The 16,934-nt window shown below is 38.8% G+C and overlaps 1 protein-coding gene across 1 annotated transcript in view; it reads left to right on the top strand.

The window, feature by feature from the left end:
• Positions 1 to 16,852, top strand: part of LOC116323964 (A disintegrin and metalloproteinase with thrombospondin motifs 7) — an 80,838-nt gene extending 63,986 nt beyond the window's left edge. Inside the window, exon 24 of the mRNA XM_031744472.2 lies at positions 11,953 to 16,852. Within this exon, the coding sequence (XP_031600332.1) occupies positions 11,953 to 12,095 (143 nt within the window). The 3' untranslated portion in view covers positions 12,096 to 16,852. The remainder of the gene's footprint in view (positions 1 to 11,952) is intronic.
• The last annotated feature ends 82 nt before the right edge of the window (positions 16,853 to 16,934 follow it).

Below are 16,934 nucleotides of genomic sequence, written 5' to 3'. Positions count from 1 at the left end.
CACCAAATACCTGCAGCGGGTCAGGCAAGTCCTGAGGAGTCAGCTGAACGGTAAGAACAAGATCCGGGCCATCAACACCTACGCCCTGCCCGTGATCAGGTACCCTGCTGGGGTAATAGGCTGGCCAAGGGAGGAGATAGAAGCCACTGACATAAAGACAAGAAAGCTCCTTACCATGTATGGAGGGTTTCACCCCAAGTCCAGCACCCTGAGGCTGTACGCTAAGCGGAAGGAAGGGGCCGGGACTGGTGAGTGTCAGCACCACAGTCCAGGATGAGACAAGAAACATCCACGAATACATCACGAAGATGGCCCCAACTGACAGCGTGCTCAGTGAATACCTCAGGCAGCAGAAACCCAAGAAAGAGGAGGAAGGCGAGGAACCATCATGGAAGGACAGGCCCCTGCATGGTATGTACCACCGGCAGATAGAGGAGGTGGCTGATATCCAGAAATCCTACCAGTGGCTGGACAAAGCTGGACTGAAAGACAGCACAGAGGCACTAATCATGGCAGCACAAGAACAAGCTCTGAGTACAAGATCCATAGAGGCTGGGGTCTATCACATCAGGCAAGACCCCAGGTGCAGGCTGTGTAAAGATGCCCCAGAGACAATCCAGCACATAACAGCAGGGTGCAAGATGCTAGCAGGCAAGGCATACATGGAACGCCATAACCAAGTGGCCGGCATAGTGTACAGGAACATCTGCGCCGAGTATAACCTGGAAGTCCCGAGGTCAAAATGGGAGATGCCCCAAGGGTGATGGAGAATGACCGAGCTAAGATCCTGTGGGACTTCCAGATGCAGACGGACAAAATGGTGGTGGCTAACCAACCGGACATAGTGGTGGTAGACAAACAGAAGAAGACGGCTGTAGTGATCGATGTAGCGGTTCAATGACAGCAATATCAGGAAGAAGGAACACGAGAAGCTGGAGAAATACCAAGGGCTCAGAGAAGAGCTCGAGAGGATGTGGAGGGTGAAGGTAACGGTGGTCCCCGTGGTAATCGGAGCACTAGGTGCGGTGACTCCCAAGCTAGGCGAGTGGCTCCAGCAGATCCCGGGAACAACATCGGAGATCTCTGTCCAGAAGAGCGCAGTCCTGGGAACAGCTAAGATACTGCGCAGGACCCTCAAGCTCCCAGGCCTCTGGTAGAGGACCCGAGCTTGAAGGATAAAAACCGCCCGCAGGGGCGTGCTGGGTGTTTTTTTTTTATATAGAGAGAGAGAGAGAGAGAGAGAGAGGAAGAAAGTAAATAATACCCTCACGGGAGAATCGATATCTCTCTATGAGCACACTGTCGCGCTGAGCTAAAGGATCCTGTCTATCCCGCAATATACGCTAAATTCTGTAAACTCTCCTTATCAATCTTGCACCTTCTTGCTTGCTCGCGACAAACGGACAGGACATGGCTGCGACAGACTTCCCAAATCCACCTTCGCTTTTATAGTCGTGGTCTCTCATCTTGATTGCACGTAGTAATTTACTATTACTACTCTAAAATATGAATTACATCTGACATGATCTACTACATGTAATAGAATGATTAATAGTACATTTCCCTTTTTTTCGGAAATGACCTGTATGTATCTGTATGACATCAATACAAGAATCAAATGCTGCATTATCTTTAGTTACATTGCTAATATTTATTTATGGTAAAACAGTGGCGAAATCGCTCTTGCTTTCATATAACTGCAGCGGACATACCTGAGTGGCCGCGATCTAATCCTGTTTACATAAAGTAAGCCTGCTCCCGAGCAGGTTTACGCTTACGGATCTGTTGCTATGACAGCAAGTCCCAGATGAGCTTCGGAGAACCGAACGATCTAAGATCACGCGAAATCGTCAACATTCAAATCCGGCTAACTTACTTAGCGAGGTACGAAGAACGGGCCCCTGGAGTCTTCTGCTGCCAAGCCGTGCCATGATAGCTGCAGTATGCACTTTAGTTTAGCTTTGTCTAGCTTAAACACGCACAGCCTTCCCCTTTGCAAACTGCCAATGTCATAGGCACTGTTGCCTGAGAACAAGCCAGATGGTCTCGCTCCATCCATGTTTTCCAAAATTAAAAAAAAAAGTTAAAACAAAACAATAACTTTGTTTTGTTTTAACTTAGTTCACCTTTGGCTGCTTGTCTGCACGATAAAGGTTTAACCTGCATTTGTGGATGCCACAGTTGGGATACAGCCCTGTTGGGATATATTACTGCCAAATTCAAAATGAGCTGAAATTATGAATGAAATAGTAAAATGTCTCACTTTAACCATTTAATATGTTTTCAACTGTGATTAAAATTTGCTCTTAGGAGGTCCAAATCATTGCATTCTGTTGCCAATTACATTTTACATAGTGCCCCAACTACTTTTGAATTAAGGGTTGCATAATGTGTGTTTATGTTTATATAATGATTATCCAGCTAATCCTCCATTTATGTAACACACTAACAGAATTATTGTGATAATCATGATTACAAAGAGCACTTAAAGACAGCGCGCCTGTTGCCGACGGTTCTGTTTAAAAGATTAAATTAAAAAGATTGTGAGGATTAACAGATTTATATTTTGCTGCTGGCAGCAAGTGTAGTTGCTCTCACTAAGATGGGATTTTTTTTTTAACTTTCCCTAAATATTATATGTCAGTGTTAATTAAATTTTAGCTGCAACTCTAAGAATGATCAAAACACACTGCTGTTACGGTCAATGTCCTGCAGCCATTAAAATATCTTTGTGTGGTCGGCTCCAGTCCCGAGCTAATCTGACATTTTATACAAGTAGAGGAAACTGATTAAGAAGCAGATGTGGGTTGTTTTTTTTGTGTGTTTCCTTTAGGTTGTTTGATAGCAAATAATTGGTTCTAAACATGTTAAATTAGTCAAAATGTCATTATGATAAAAAACCGATCCAAAGCAAAGGTTCTCTTGTTCCAGCTGAACCAATCAGCTTTTGTACAGTAGTTACACGCCAAATGGCAAAATGTAGGTCTGCATCATGTAGTGTGACAGAACAAACTCATATGCAACACGTGATCAGACAGAAATAATGTGTAATTTACATGAAACACAAATCCAGCACTCCACCAACCTGGCCAGTTCACAGACGGATAAACATCACTTTACCTTCGGTGGAAGGATCGCAATTTGTGTGTTACACAAACAGTTTCTTATTTTGCATTTTGCTTTCTGTGATGCATCTTCAGAGAATCCACAAGATTATCATTTACCTTGGGTGTGACACTGCAGTTGAAAGGGAGCCATACTTTATGCTGCTGATGCTGCAGCCTTCAAGTTGTTTGTGAAGCGATGTAACCTTCATACCTTCCTTATTCAATAAGTACAGTTTTCAGTGAGGCTTGGAATCATTTTATTTTCTAACTGTAAAAAATGTCAAATTAGATTCTTTTTTATATCCATCCATCCATTCGCTTCCGCTTATCCTTTCCAGGGTCGCGGGGGGCGCTGGAGCCTATCCCAGCTGTCATAGGGGCGAGAGGCGGGGTACACCCTGGACAGGTCGCCAGTCTGTCGCAGGGCCAACACACAGGACAGACAACCATTCACACTCACATTCACTCGCACATTCACACCTAATGGCAATTTGGATTATCCAATTAACCTATCCCCACAAGCTGCATGTCTTTGGACAGTGGGAGGAAGCCGGAGTATCCGGAGGGTCTTTTTTATATATTTATACAAATTATTAATTAAAACCGTCTAGTTTTCAGTTTTTGATTAACACCTTTATTGACAGCCTTGGGCTGAAGAAACTGAAGAAACTAAAGAAACTTTTCTCCTATAGGAAAATAAATACCCCCACCCCACACACACACCTACCCATACACACACACACACACCTACCCATACACACACACCGTTGCTTGTTTGTAATCATTTTATGAGGTAAAGGCTGCCGAGTTCATACATTGTGAGCTATTTTGCCTTTTATTGTTGACTTCCTGAAATGATGTGATACAAGTGTGGCTCATATCGAGCATTACCTGCTGAGACACGTGGTGTTTATTATTACCAGCCCACGTGATCAGTGCTTAGATCGGTGTGTGAACTTTCTTGCTTAGTGTCAGATCCTGAAATCCCGAGGGAGAGTGCAGCATGAGTTTGATTCAGTTAACACGGGAGAAAACGTCTGACACCAGTAAGCTGAAGATAAAATTTCAGTATCCACTGCTTCTTCTTCTGGCTGTGAGGGTACTGGTTAAAATGGCAATTACGTGGAGCTTCAACATGAGTTAAGATTGTAATTCCGACATAATCTTAAGTGACATTAAGGCTGAACAAAATGTACAGACTGCATAAGGGGTTAAAGGAAAGCAAACCCGGTGATGTCAGGAGAATCACTTTGGTGTATTGTCTAAAGTTATTGTCCAAACTCATGATATGAGCTCTTTCATTAACGTTCTGGGTGACTTAGTTTATGTGATGTCTGTTTCTCCCAGTTGAGCCTTGTGTGGACTTTTCCCTTCCGTATTGTGCCATCAAAATAGTGATGAAAATAGTAACAAAATTCAATTATAATAAACTAGTTTAGAACTAATTTAGAACTTCTAAAAAGTATATTTAGAATGATAGCGTTCATGTATTGCTTATAATTTCTAACATAATAATATACAACAAATTTCCCGCGTGTGGAACTAATAAAGGTCATCTTATCTTATCTTATCTACAAGGTGATATCGAAGCAAATCCACATAAAACCGTTGGAACAAAATGTCGACATAAGGCGTAGAACAGGTTGCTGTACTTGACTGTGAACAGTAACAATGGCATGACTGAGGAACTATCAGCATTTCTTTAAAGATGCCACATCACAAGATGAGTGGAAAGACTGAGTACGTTAGCCTGAAAGGCCTTCAAACGAAGACAAGAAGGAGATATTTACATTCAAAACTACCATTCAAAACTGGAGAATTGCTGGCTGTGCGTCATCTTTTTTTCTTTTTTTTTACTCTTTCTTATTGTATCAAAGTTTTCACTTTTGATCTTTTTTATTAAGTACATTCTGGCTCTACAATAGCCTCTCGTTGCTGTAGATGATTGTAGACGAAGGTCATCTGCACAGAGTGAGGTATAGCAGCTGTTTTATAACATAAGTGGTTCTCTCACTGCTAACTATTCAGTGTATACCTGTGAGATGAAGTATGCCCACTCACACCTGGTTATGCCATAACAGTAGCACTGAAGGTGTTTAGTGTAGAAGACGCTTTTATAAAAGGCACTAACCTCCAAAAACTGTCCATCACTGCTCCGTCTCCTGTTTACATGCGTCTCTTCTGTCATTAAACAATCACCCGTTGCACGTTTACTTTCAGTTGTTTTGATCTGGGCCACAGCAGTTCATTGGCATTTCTGCTGTATATATCAGAAATGAAATCACAGTGTTCCTCAGAGGGCAGCCTGTTGGAGTCTGAATGCCATCTTTGCTGACATTTTGAAAGCACAGAGGAGTAAAAGTGTAATGATAAATATTTGAGGCTTGTGTAACGTGGCAGCAAATATTTGGCCATGTTAGCTTTGTGTGTCACCCTCAGTTACAGTCAATAATGTGTTTGTGGATTTTCATTCGAATAAGGTAATCAGATGCTGGCAAAGGTTGTTTTTTCCTCCCTGTTGTCAATAAAGCCTGTTTGAACTGATTAATGCCCTGTCAGGGTGTTGGAGTACAGAGCAGGAACATCAAATCTCAGCTCCTTTTTTTATTAGCATAGGACAGGTTTATTGAGTAGTGCACATGATTATAGCATATCAAACTAAAACCAGTGGCTCATTGTGTGCTAGCTAACATGAAGTGGAGAAAGCCTAATGATACTACACTTTAAATGTTGACTTATCATATTTTTTTAAATATGACATTAAAGGATGTTATTGTAAACAATGATTAGGATCACTAAGGAAACATAAAAGCAACAAAGCTTCCGTCATGACCTTTTTAAACAGATGATATTGAAGGGAAATACTGAAGATGATGAACATAGAAAATATTTGGAGCGTGCAGTAACAGATTTTAATGGAGTTAAGTCTGACCTTGCACCACTGTTTTGGCATCTGTTCAAATGAGCCACTTTCTTGTGACATAAAGCAGTACTCCTGTCTAATCACTTGAAGTATCGCTCCACATCAAAGCTTAGAGACGGGTATTAATTCAGAGCCATTCAGTCGCTGCAGCGAACCGAGAGTGATCACAATTATAAACTGGACATAGATCATAAACATTTCTTGCTAACAGGGGACGAGACGTGACGGAAATGTAAAGCGATGGAGGAGATGCGTTTCTGTGATCCATATATTTTAATTACAGTTCTCTTAAGAAAAGAATTACGATCGTTAAATTCCTGCCACAAATTCAAAGGCGTGGCATGCGTTAGCGTGGTTAGTGGGGAAGTGCGGGAATCTTTTCAGATATGAATTAGACAACAAGCCATCTGAAATCTAATGAAATCTGGATACATGTCAATTTACCACTGTGATATTTTAACAGACCAAAAAATCAAACCCTTTTTTTTTTCAAGTTCATGATTTCCAAAAGCGTCTTTAATTAAAATCCTACGAGATGTGGAGTGGAAGATGAAGAAGAAAAAAACCCTTTGACTTTCATTGAGAATGCGCTGTGCTGTGGCACAAAAACGTGTAAAGACATGTGTGGAGCTGCGTGAAACCAGGATATATTTTGACTCCTGTATGCCAGACAATATACCGAGGCTGCGTGTCATTAATATCCTACTAGGAAGCAGTGGTTGGTTTTCTTCTCACCAAGATGAGATGAAATTGATGCGAGGTCATCCTTCACATGGACATGACACGTGCTTTAGAAGCAGGGATGCATTCGTTGGGACAAAATCAGTGTGGCATTTTCTCTCTGTGGATTTGTTAATTATGCTCTTTTTGAGAGCTCAGTCTGCCGTACGCCTCCCCCTACAACCTTAACCACAGCAGTGCTCTGAAGTCCTGATCATGAACTCTAAATGCAGAATTAATATGGACGTTTTCCTTGGACATCAATAATCAAATTTTACCCTTTTTACTGTTTTTTTTAATTGAATATGTCAGGTTTTTGTTACTGAACTCACTGTAGATCTCAAGTCTGTTTTTGGTGAGGTCAACCAGATTGTATGAGCTCATCAAGTACTGTCAGAAGTAGCTTAAAAAATCCTCGAGGATATGCCCTCACAAAACAAACGTATAGCATTAAAACGAACGTCACCTGTAAGCAGAACGTTAGAAACCTGTATGTGATGCATCAAAAACCTACACATGTACTTTTTTTCCCATTTATTTATTTAAGTTCCATATATACCATCTATAGTGTACTTTTACAGGTAATCAGCTGGCAATTAAACAGCTTATTTACATTTTAATTTACAAGTTCTTCTGTCAGCCTCTCAGGGTTCACGGTGCTCTTGTTGATAAAAGTGGCAGCAGATTGATGATGTGCTAGAAATAGATATTTTTCTGTGAAATCTAGATCTAGCACAGAGTCAGTGACACAGTTTTGCCAAATTTTTAAGACGCTTCTCTCATCTTGACTTTATTTATTTATTTATTGTCATGTTGTCATAAATGAATTGCATTTGTGCTTTGCACCATCACAACTTCTAAGCAACCCAAGAGATAAGGCCTAATTCAAGGTACGAGCGTAGCCTGAAGTAGGATCATAATATACACTTAAACCTGGAAATTTTTCTTTTATTTATTTTTTGTAAGCATAAACATTAATTGCTGCTTTGTTTTCATTAAGTATTGACAGCCTGCAGGTTATATTTCTCGTTGTTATGTTTGTCTGTTTAAATGTTTCAGAGAGATTAGTGGTATGAAAGTGTAGGCTATTATAATGTTAGGGAAATAAGAGGGTGCTGGTCTTGGGATGGGGATCTGTCAGTCTTGAGTTCATTTTGAAGTAATGCTGGACTGTTGCTTTAATAGACATGTGCTGTTTGTTGTATCTTCAGGGCAGGGCAGAGGGATTTTGCAAGCCAGCACAGCAACACTGTGACATAAGTTCTGCAGTCTGTGCATGTTGTCTGGGAAAGGCCACAGGGAGAATAGTGGGAGGTCAAGCAGATGCATGACCTACATACAGTCTAAAAGTCTGTCTGCAGACAAACATTCCCACGGCACAGAGTTAATGCAGGATACTAATGAAGCTTTCGTGGTACAAAAAAGTTTCTGTCTTGGTTTCATAATATTTTACTGAAAATTAAAATCCAAACACCAAAACTTGGAGTATATAATAGATAAGTGCCATATATGGGGCAGGGCGTGGGAGTGGGGTCTGTTCCTCAATTTCATCTGCAAACTAGCAGCCCACATGCCCCTCAGAGAGCATACATACTTTACTGAAATGGTACATCATTCACCAGTGGAGGAGTTTGGAGGCCACAAAAGCATGAAACGATTCTCCAGCTGCTGTTAAACTCCGCAGACCAAGCAGAAACATTTTCTTTCTTCATTTGACGTGAGAGGAAAAAAAGTCCTCAATTTAAAATCACAATGTAGGACAACGGTTCCCTCATCCGTTTCAAACTTTATGTCATTTGAATAAAAACTTTTTTTATGCTCCTGGGAACTCAATGCAATCAGGCATCGTCATCAAATTCTCTTATGCTGTGACATCGACATCATCAGTGGTGTTACAGAGGGAACGGTAATCACTCGTTCATCAGATTTACTTCAGACTCAGCGGGTGTTTGGTGATGAGAAGGTGTGTGAGGTCAGGCGGCCACGAGAATGTAAAATATCCACACACAATCTCGGTGTAACTGCAACTGCACTAGTACCGTAGAAAATGACAATATTAAATGCATAATTCATTCTAATAAAATTACAGGAAGTTGAACCTGAAATCTAAAATTTCGCTCAGTTTTGAATAATTCCTCCATCTTTAGTGTTCTGATTCACTTTCACTTGTCACATAATGTTGTTTTTGGCAGGCATCTCTTTCAGGAGCTCCAAAAAGCTAAATACAAGCTAGAAGCTAAACAGTGAGGAGTTGGTAAAGACACACGCAAAGAAAAATGAGCTAAACAAGAGTGAGTCCTTGACGGATATTCAAGGTGCACAGAAAAAGCCCTAAATAAATGAAAACTGAGAACTGAAATTAAATATGCAAATGTAAACTTAAAAGATAATGTTTTTTCCCAACTTGGCTCTGATTCTCTCACAGGTGTCAAAAACATAATTACTCCAAACTAATTTAAACACACAGCTGTTGTCAGTGGTGAACGAAAGTTTGTAATTTAAAGTCCAACAGATTAAGAACGTTGCTTTCGCTACATTATGCCAAACTATTGTTAACGTTCAGTGTTTCATAAACTGGGAATAATAAAAAAAAAAAACTTTTATTCTATTTATTTGTTATATTTGACATCTTTTAGTTCTACATATTTTAGGTCATTCAGCTCTTATTTTCATTTTATTTTTTATTTGTCACTAGCTTTATAATATAAATATATTTCTAGAATATTTATGTCTGTACAGTTTATAGATAGTAGCTCACAGACGCAGAGACACATCCACTGCAGACTGACTGATATCCAATCCAAGCCTGTATTCACAGACAGTGAAAAAATACATATAACTGAAGAGTCCCATAGTCCCATTCTTCCCTTTTGTTGTTTATTATTCTTTACAGAAAGAGGAATAGAAAGAGAGGTGCAGTAAACAGGAAATACTGTGCACTGAGAGGCAGCTGTGAACTGAACTGAGTGACATTGCAAATTCTACATAGTGGAGTTTTGTGGAGGTTTACATTATGCAGAGAAAATGTTGAAATAGTATAACCATATTTAGAGCACAGCCTAGCACGGTGTGTTGTTATGAAAAAGTATTTTTATCTTGATAGGCCACCTCGATGTATAAAAAAATATACTGAGTAAGCAACAATGATTTTTATCTAACACCATTTTCCCCCTTTTCACATTCGCCTTTAACATCTGCTGTCTGTGAACACCCACAGCTTTAGCACTCCAAATTTACGTGAAAAAAAATATTTGAAAAGTCTAATTTGATAATGGCAATGTCACACTTCAAAAGCAGATTGAATATTGTGATTATCAAATAATCTTGATTTTGAGGGTTTTGGTAGTGAGAATTGCTGGTTTGTTGCACTAGCTTTCCCTCTTTAGTCATCTCGATTGAGGGGATGGGTTCAAAGGCCGGGAGGATTTACAGCACTGAAAGATTTTTGTCTGTTTAAGCCATTAATAGTTGCCTTTGTTGCTCCGAAATGTTGATATTAATCACTAAATGGAGATTTCAGCAGCAGTGTGTGGGCTGGGTTTCTTTCTGCTTTTCTTTCTCTCTCTCTCTACCTTAATAGTTATTCAGCAGTAGTGGGTGTTTGAAAATGGAGGGAAGGGAGAAAAAAAACCCAGCTCCTTAGATGCTCTTAAGAAATGTTACCCATGCAGCCACTGGTGTGCCTGTGTGCGCATGACAATCAAGTGTAACTTGCATTATAAAAGCTCTTTCAGTGCACACTAACAGTAGAAATGTGTTATGCAAGTGCTGGAACATTTACCACTTTAAAGGTGTCTTCACAGTCTAAAGCAGGTAAACGCACATCCCTTTTTTTTGGTCAATGTTCTTCCTGTCCGTGCTCACTATAAGGAGCTCTGTGCTTAATACAGCTCAGCTGTGTGAGATCCATCTATTTTTTTCCTGCTTATTCAAAGTCAGATGTCATCACATGAAATAGAGCTCAGCTTCTAATTTATAAACACAGACAGATTGTCAACATGTTGCAATCAATCTGAGTCAGTCAGCATCTCAATAGGGTCATTAGTTAGCGGTTGCCAACCAGTTGTGTTTTGGTTATATTCCTATATAAAAGTTCCATACCACTAGCTACCATCCTCCAGCAGCTACGTCACTGTGGAGGGATGTTGTATGAAGTTGACTCTAAATGTAAGTAGTTTGTGTGAATTCTGTATATGTAGATGAAAGCAGATTTACAAATTTTGCAGATCTATCAAAGCTAACTGCTGTTTTATCACATAGCAAATTGGATATAAATGCCAACTTAACCACATTCAGTCACAAATGGTCCTTTTATTTTGGAGGTATTTTTAGCCTTTTTTGGACAGGATACTAGAGAGTAGAGGGAAACAACATGTAGGAAATGGTACAAGGGTGTCTTGCTGGTGGATGAAATATGACTTTCTCACAATATGGACTGGGTCTAGGAAATCTAAGAGTCTGGTGCAAGAAGTGCTTTGGCACAGTCACAGGAAACACTTAATTTGTCTAAAACAAATGACCGTGCAACAGCAACACTGAGCACTAGAATTAGTGCTAATAAAGGGGCTCATGAGTTCCCCCCCAGCATAAAAAGACCATTAGTTTGGATTGACAACACTGATTTTTTTTTTAACATTCTTTCAGGATTTATCAGCTTACATCTCAGACACCTCAAAGTCGGGTTGTTTTGTGGAAAATGTGATCCCAGTCTTTAAATATATTAGAAATATGCTTATGAAGCACGGACTAATGCTAGGCAGTAATTACATCGGGAGTGGAAAAAAAAGTTAATTTTCCTAAGTAGACATAAAGCTGTGTTTTTACTTGAATTCCCACGTTAGTGTTAAGAGTTGCCTTAATACAGTTTATCGTGCTTTTGATGCTTAAAAACAGGCATACAGGCTTAAAAACACTAGTTGATTTTATCTCCACAGTTCTTTCTCAAAGAGCTCTTGTTCGTGTTTTAACTTCTGTGTTCAGAATCGAGGTTAAACTATTTTCTCCTGAACTTAAGAACAAATTAAAATTACTGATCCCTTTTTTTTAATCCCCTTTTGTATCCACTCTATGTGCCATTTCAGGGGGTCTTACTTACTTATATCAGCTTGTTGAATTGTCAGTAAATGTTACTTTGTGTGTCCTGAATGAGGTCTGTATTTAACCTTTGCGTGTGTGACCTCTGTTTGCTTCTCACCTACACAGGCACAGTCTGTCTCCACGATCGGCTGACATTTCGTTTCTGTCAGACACTTCGATGGCTCGGCCGTTGCCACCTCCCCAACGTACAAGCACAGTGCTGTAAATCCTGCAGCCAGCGCTCCCACTCCAGCACGCCTCGCAGCTAAGGTGCAGCAGACTAACCGCTCACAAGCACACTGATTGTACCACTGAGTGATGTAATCTAATCATCATTAAAAGTCAACAATCTGAGCCCTTTTTCTGAACTATGGACTGGTTATGAATCTTACACACACCTTGACTCTGCATGTTTGTGCTGATGAAATTAATGGGAAATGGAACAAGCAAAGCAGCGAGATTGTAAATATTTTTTTGCTGCACATTTCTTTGTTACATTACACATGGGAGTATCCAATCAATGTAGCCAGCAGTATGATGCATTTTTAGATATAGACAAACCACTCATTTATTGTATCTTTATGGCTGGTACAGTGCTTTATTTTTTGGACAGCAACAGAGACTGTACACGTTAGAATCGACAGGATATAGCTCTCACTGTGGTTTTACGTACAGCATGAAGTGGTACAGATGTCATAAAGAAAAAATAAGTGGTGCATATTTGCTAAGTAACAAATAACTGACTGTTTGCAGAGCCCTGTCCCTTAAAGTGTGATTTCAGTTTATTTTAACCAGCTATATTTCTAATTATTGTGGGTGTTTTGGCTCTCAGGTTTAGACATGCTATAAATGTGCTCTTCTACCAATGCAGGCATTTATGAAATATTTTCATTCTTTTCAAATCCTACACCTTTAACATTTATCATGACTTATGAAGGCCACCGTTGTTTAGTGACCACACCCCCACTCTTGCAACTGGTAGTTTTGGTTGCATCACAGCCTTTACAAAGTTGTTGTTCCTGACCACTCAAAGTTTACAAAGCCTAAAAACCTGCCTCACTGTGCTGCATTTGATTGTGGTTTTCAGTTAAATGGAAACAAGAGAATGGATATTAGCCTTCGGTTTTTCTGTGGATAGGAAGAAGACAAATAGGTGGGAAAATGCTGAAGGTCATGAACAAAGACCTGTGCTTGTGTTTTTGGCACTTCTCTCCTGAAGCATAATGAATTTAGATGATTAAGAGAGTTTACAGAAAACTGAATGTGTCTAAACACCTTTGAAAAGCACATAAAATCAAGATTTAAAAAAAATGTCAAAGACTGGTAACATTAAATGCTCTCCTTGTAAGCAATAAACCATTCATTCTAGCAGTTGCTGCCTTTGATAAAAAGCCCACAGACATGACCCTGATGACAGAGAAACCCGACACATCTGCCAGTTTATTCAGATCAGCAGTTCATAAGTGTTCAGTGTTGTCCAGAAAAGACCGAAGGAGCCACTCTTCCCGATTTAGACATGTTGAATGTGGCTGTGTTGTGGTTAGGAGATGTGTGCAACCCAGTAATGTTTACACATGTGAACATGAAAAATGATTTCAATAAAAAGTTAAAGGTAGTCTCTGAAACTGTATTTATAATGACCTTTACCAAAAAAAGAATGTCAGCACAGAGAAACAGTCGCTGCACTGACTTGCAAGCGCCATTTGTAGTTATTTCATGTTTTATTTTGAAAAGTCTCAAAGGGATATCGAGCCTTTATTGTGAAAACTTTGTGGAAAATAAATAAACGGATGGCGGAGCCACACGATGGTTTTACCATCGTTGTTGCTGACAAACCAACGCGTAAAAGAGTCTCTTGTCCATCCAGAGTCTGATTATTTTAGATATAAGAAAAATAGAGAACTCTAAGAAAAAAATAAGATAGCCACTACACCAACAAACTTACAGCTTTTGAATATCAGATTGAAATAGCTTGTTAATGCTAATAAGATAAGCTATACATGGCTTTATTTAATTAGCACCCTGCCCACACTAAGTCTGTGCTGCAGTTTATTAAACTAAATTCAAGAATTTTCTTTGTATGTTATCCAATCTATGGCTACACTATGCAAATCGAGCTATCTAGTTTTACCTGCAAACATAGCACTTCGACTGTTCAAATAGGGTCACCTTTGGCTCCAAGATAGCTAAGGATAAAAATACTCTTCCAAATTTTGACAAGCAAGCAGATATGTGAAGCTTAAGTTTTAGGCTGTGATTATTATACTGTAATCGCTTTGGGGGACAGTTTAAGCAAACAGTTATTTGGACTGCTACATGTGTACTGCAGCCTGTAAGAACCCTTTTGTTTTTGTGACTTTGTCACAGTTTGGCTTTACTTTTACTTTGTGGCTTTAAATTCACAAAGTAAAATGTAAATTTCAAAAGGAAAAGCTGCAGTCAATACTTGGTGCTCGAGGCCACATAGGCTCCAAATATATTGTGTCAGGTATTGGCAGGCCAGTGCCTTAACTTCGTGAGTACTGGATCATTTGATGTCATTAATATTATTAAACTCTTGATTAAAAATAATAGTCAGATGGAGGGAAATTAAGATAACATAGCAGATCATAATACAATAGATTCAGAAGGGTAAATTAGTGGAAGAATCAGTAATATGAGGTATTTTATACTTTTCTAGGTGTTTAATTATTGCCATGTTCTGTTATGAGAATTCATGATAATTATATATTCATTAAAAACTATCTTCAGAAATTGGAAAGCAGCTCATATGTGGTCTTACATATCTAATGATTAAAAACCAATAAACAGCTTCTGTAAAGCTATTAAACGAGGGATGATAAGGAGTAAAGGGGAAAAATCAGCACATATCTATATCCTTTTGTCAAAAATCACAATAAAAGGACCAAATTACAAATGTATGTAGTGTAGCTGAATAGAATTGTAATACCTAAAATTCTCTCCAGTGATTGCCAAGTTTTTATATATTTGTTATTATCAAAGATTCATACATCATCAGAATGTATGATGACTTTACAATTAGGGAGGATTATTGTGTACCCCTGCCTTTTCATTTGCTTGTTGCTCTGTCTGACAAGTTTTTAATGTTATTGCACACTACTGTGCAAATGTCTCGATCTACCCCTCATTTCATTTAAAATCTGCTTCCAAACACCTAAACTTTCTTGTAGTGTAGTGTTTTTTCTTAAAGTGTGGGATCATTTTTGACACAATGGAACAAAAAAGGAAGAGCTTTGAATGTCCTTCAAGAAGCCTGGAGAACTATTCTTAGAAGTCTACTTAAAGAAATGAGAAGGAAGCTTGCCTAAGAGTTCAGTTGAAGAATAAAGGTCCTCATACCAAATATAAAATGTATTCCTTGTACAAGAGTACAGGTACAGACTCGCTTTGCCTTATATACTGTATTTCCATGTGTTTGCTGCACCTATGTCCCATTTTCCTAACAAAATATAAAGAAATGAGGCGTTGCTTGAGAATTTTGCACAGTACTGTAGCATTTACATGTATGCTGTGGCAGATTTATCAACTTGATATCAAGTAAACATGTGAACGTTTTGGTGTTTTGTGTGACTGTCAACGGGATTATTGTTGGATTCACTTGTGATTCAAAGCAGCAGGTTCTTGGGAAATGAAAGAACTCGTAAATTACTTTTGCAGTTACCAAATTTTGTATTTGTGACACTTTGTATCCAACTTTGATGTTTAATCACATATCAAAGCTTACTAAGTGAAATAATCTTTTTATCTGTTGTCCAGAAGCATGTTGTGTCTTAAACTATAATTGCATTGTTGTTTTCAGTCACTCCAAAGTTGTAATTCCAGTATTTTCACAGCCGACAAAATATTCCTTCACCACAACAGTGGTGAGAAGAGACACAGTCTCTTGGTTGTGCCGTGGCAAGCATTTTATTATTTCACCAAAATTGAAAACGTCAGTAAGGCCATTGAAATACCTCTGAAGCATGCTGCTGGATTACACATGTAATGATTTTTCTCCTAACTTTGTATAGGGAAAAGTTTTTGCCTGGATCATGACAAAGAGCCAAGGACTGTGACACCATGATAAATCTAAGATATAACCATGACGAATGAAGGCTACATGGTAAAGCTGCCTGGTAAAGGTGGTTATTGATGTGTGTAGAAGGGAGCATGTTTCATTTTTTACCAAACAGCAGGCTAATGGATGAGGACTCTACAGGTTTGGCAAATGTATCTCTGGTTAACCTGTCTGATTCCAGGAAAGGATGGGACAAAACCACTAAGCACTGACATAGAAGCATTTGGGGCCAATTAAGACCACTGAAACGTTAGGCCTAGAGACCAGGGTTATTTATCTTGTAACTCAAAGTGATGGATATTATGCCTGGCCTACTTTAGGTAGTATTCGGGCATGCTAATGATAGTTGTTTATCTTGGAGCAGACACACTATTTAATTTGTTTTTTTACAACATTTTGATATGTCATAATGGGGAAGGCACAGGTGAACTCAGGTTACACTTGCATGAAACTTAGACTTTACTAATATATGTTTGATATCAGCCTTGCTGTTACCACTAAGACAAAATGTTCTGTTTTTCACACCTTTGCTCATTTATTCTCGTTAGTAGTTCTTATTTTTGAAGGCAAAAACAAACCAGTACTTCGACATGTACAACCTTTATATTTAGAGACAATTTAGGTGAGTAAAGAACTTGACATACCTGCCATGTTTAGCTGTATAGTTGTTGTTTTTTATTGTTATTATTTTTTTTTTAGTTTGTTAGTGATTTATTCCCGTACTTTGTTGTATTTTTAAAGATTCATCTCTGTACATTTAATGAAAATGTTGGTTTCCAAGCACAAGATCAACCACTTATGTTGAATGGACATAATGCCACATGTGTAGTAGTCATTAAACACGTTCACACTGAAGCAGTCAGATTGTTAAGTAGCATCTTTTCACAGCACTTACACCGTTGTATAATTAACTTTAATGACCTATTAAAGTTTAACCCATACAATAAATGTGGAGAAAATGGCATTCATTTAATTAGCCTGTGAGTGTTTTGTCATTAAGTATGCATACTGCTACACTGTGCTAAACGCT

This window comes from Oreochromis aureus, linkage group 1 (genome assembly GCF_013358895.1).
Source record: "Oreochromis aureus strain Israel breed Guangdong linkage group 1, ZZ_aureus, whole genome shotgun sequence".
Classification (NCBI taxonomy): domain Eukaryota; kingdom Metazoa; phylum Chordata; class Actinopteri; order Cichliformes; family Cichlidae; genus Oreochromis; species Oreochromis aureus.
Note: the sequence above shows the minus strand (reverse complement) of the source record. Positions and strands in the feature narration are given on the sequence as shown.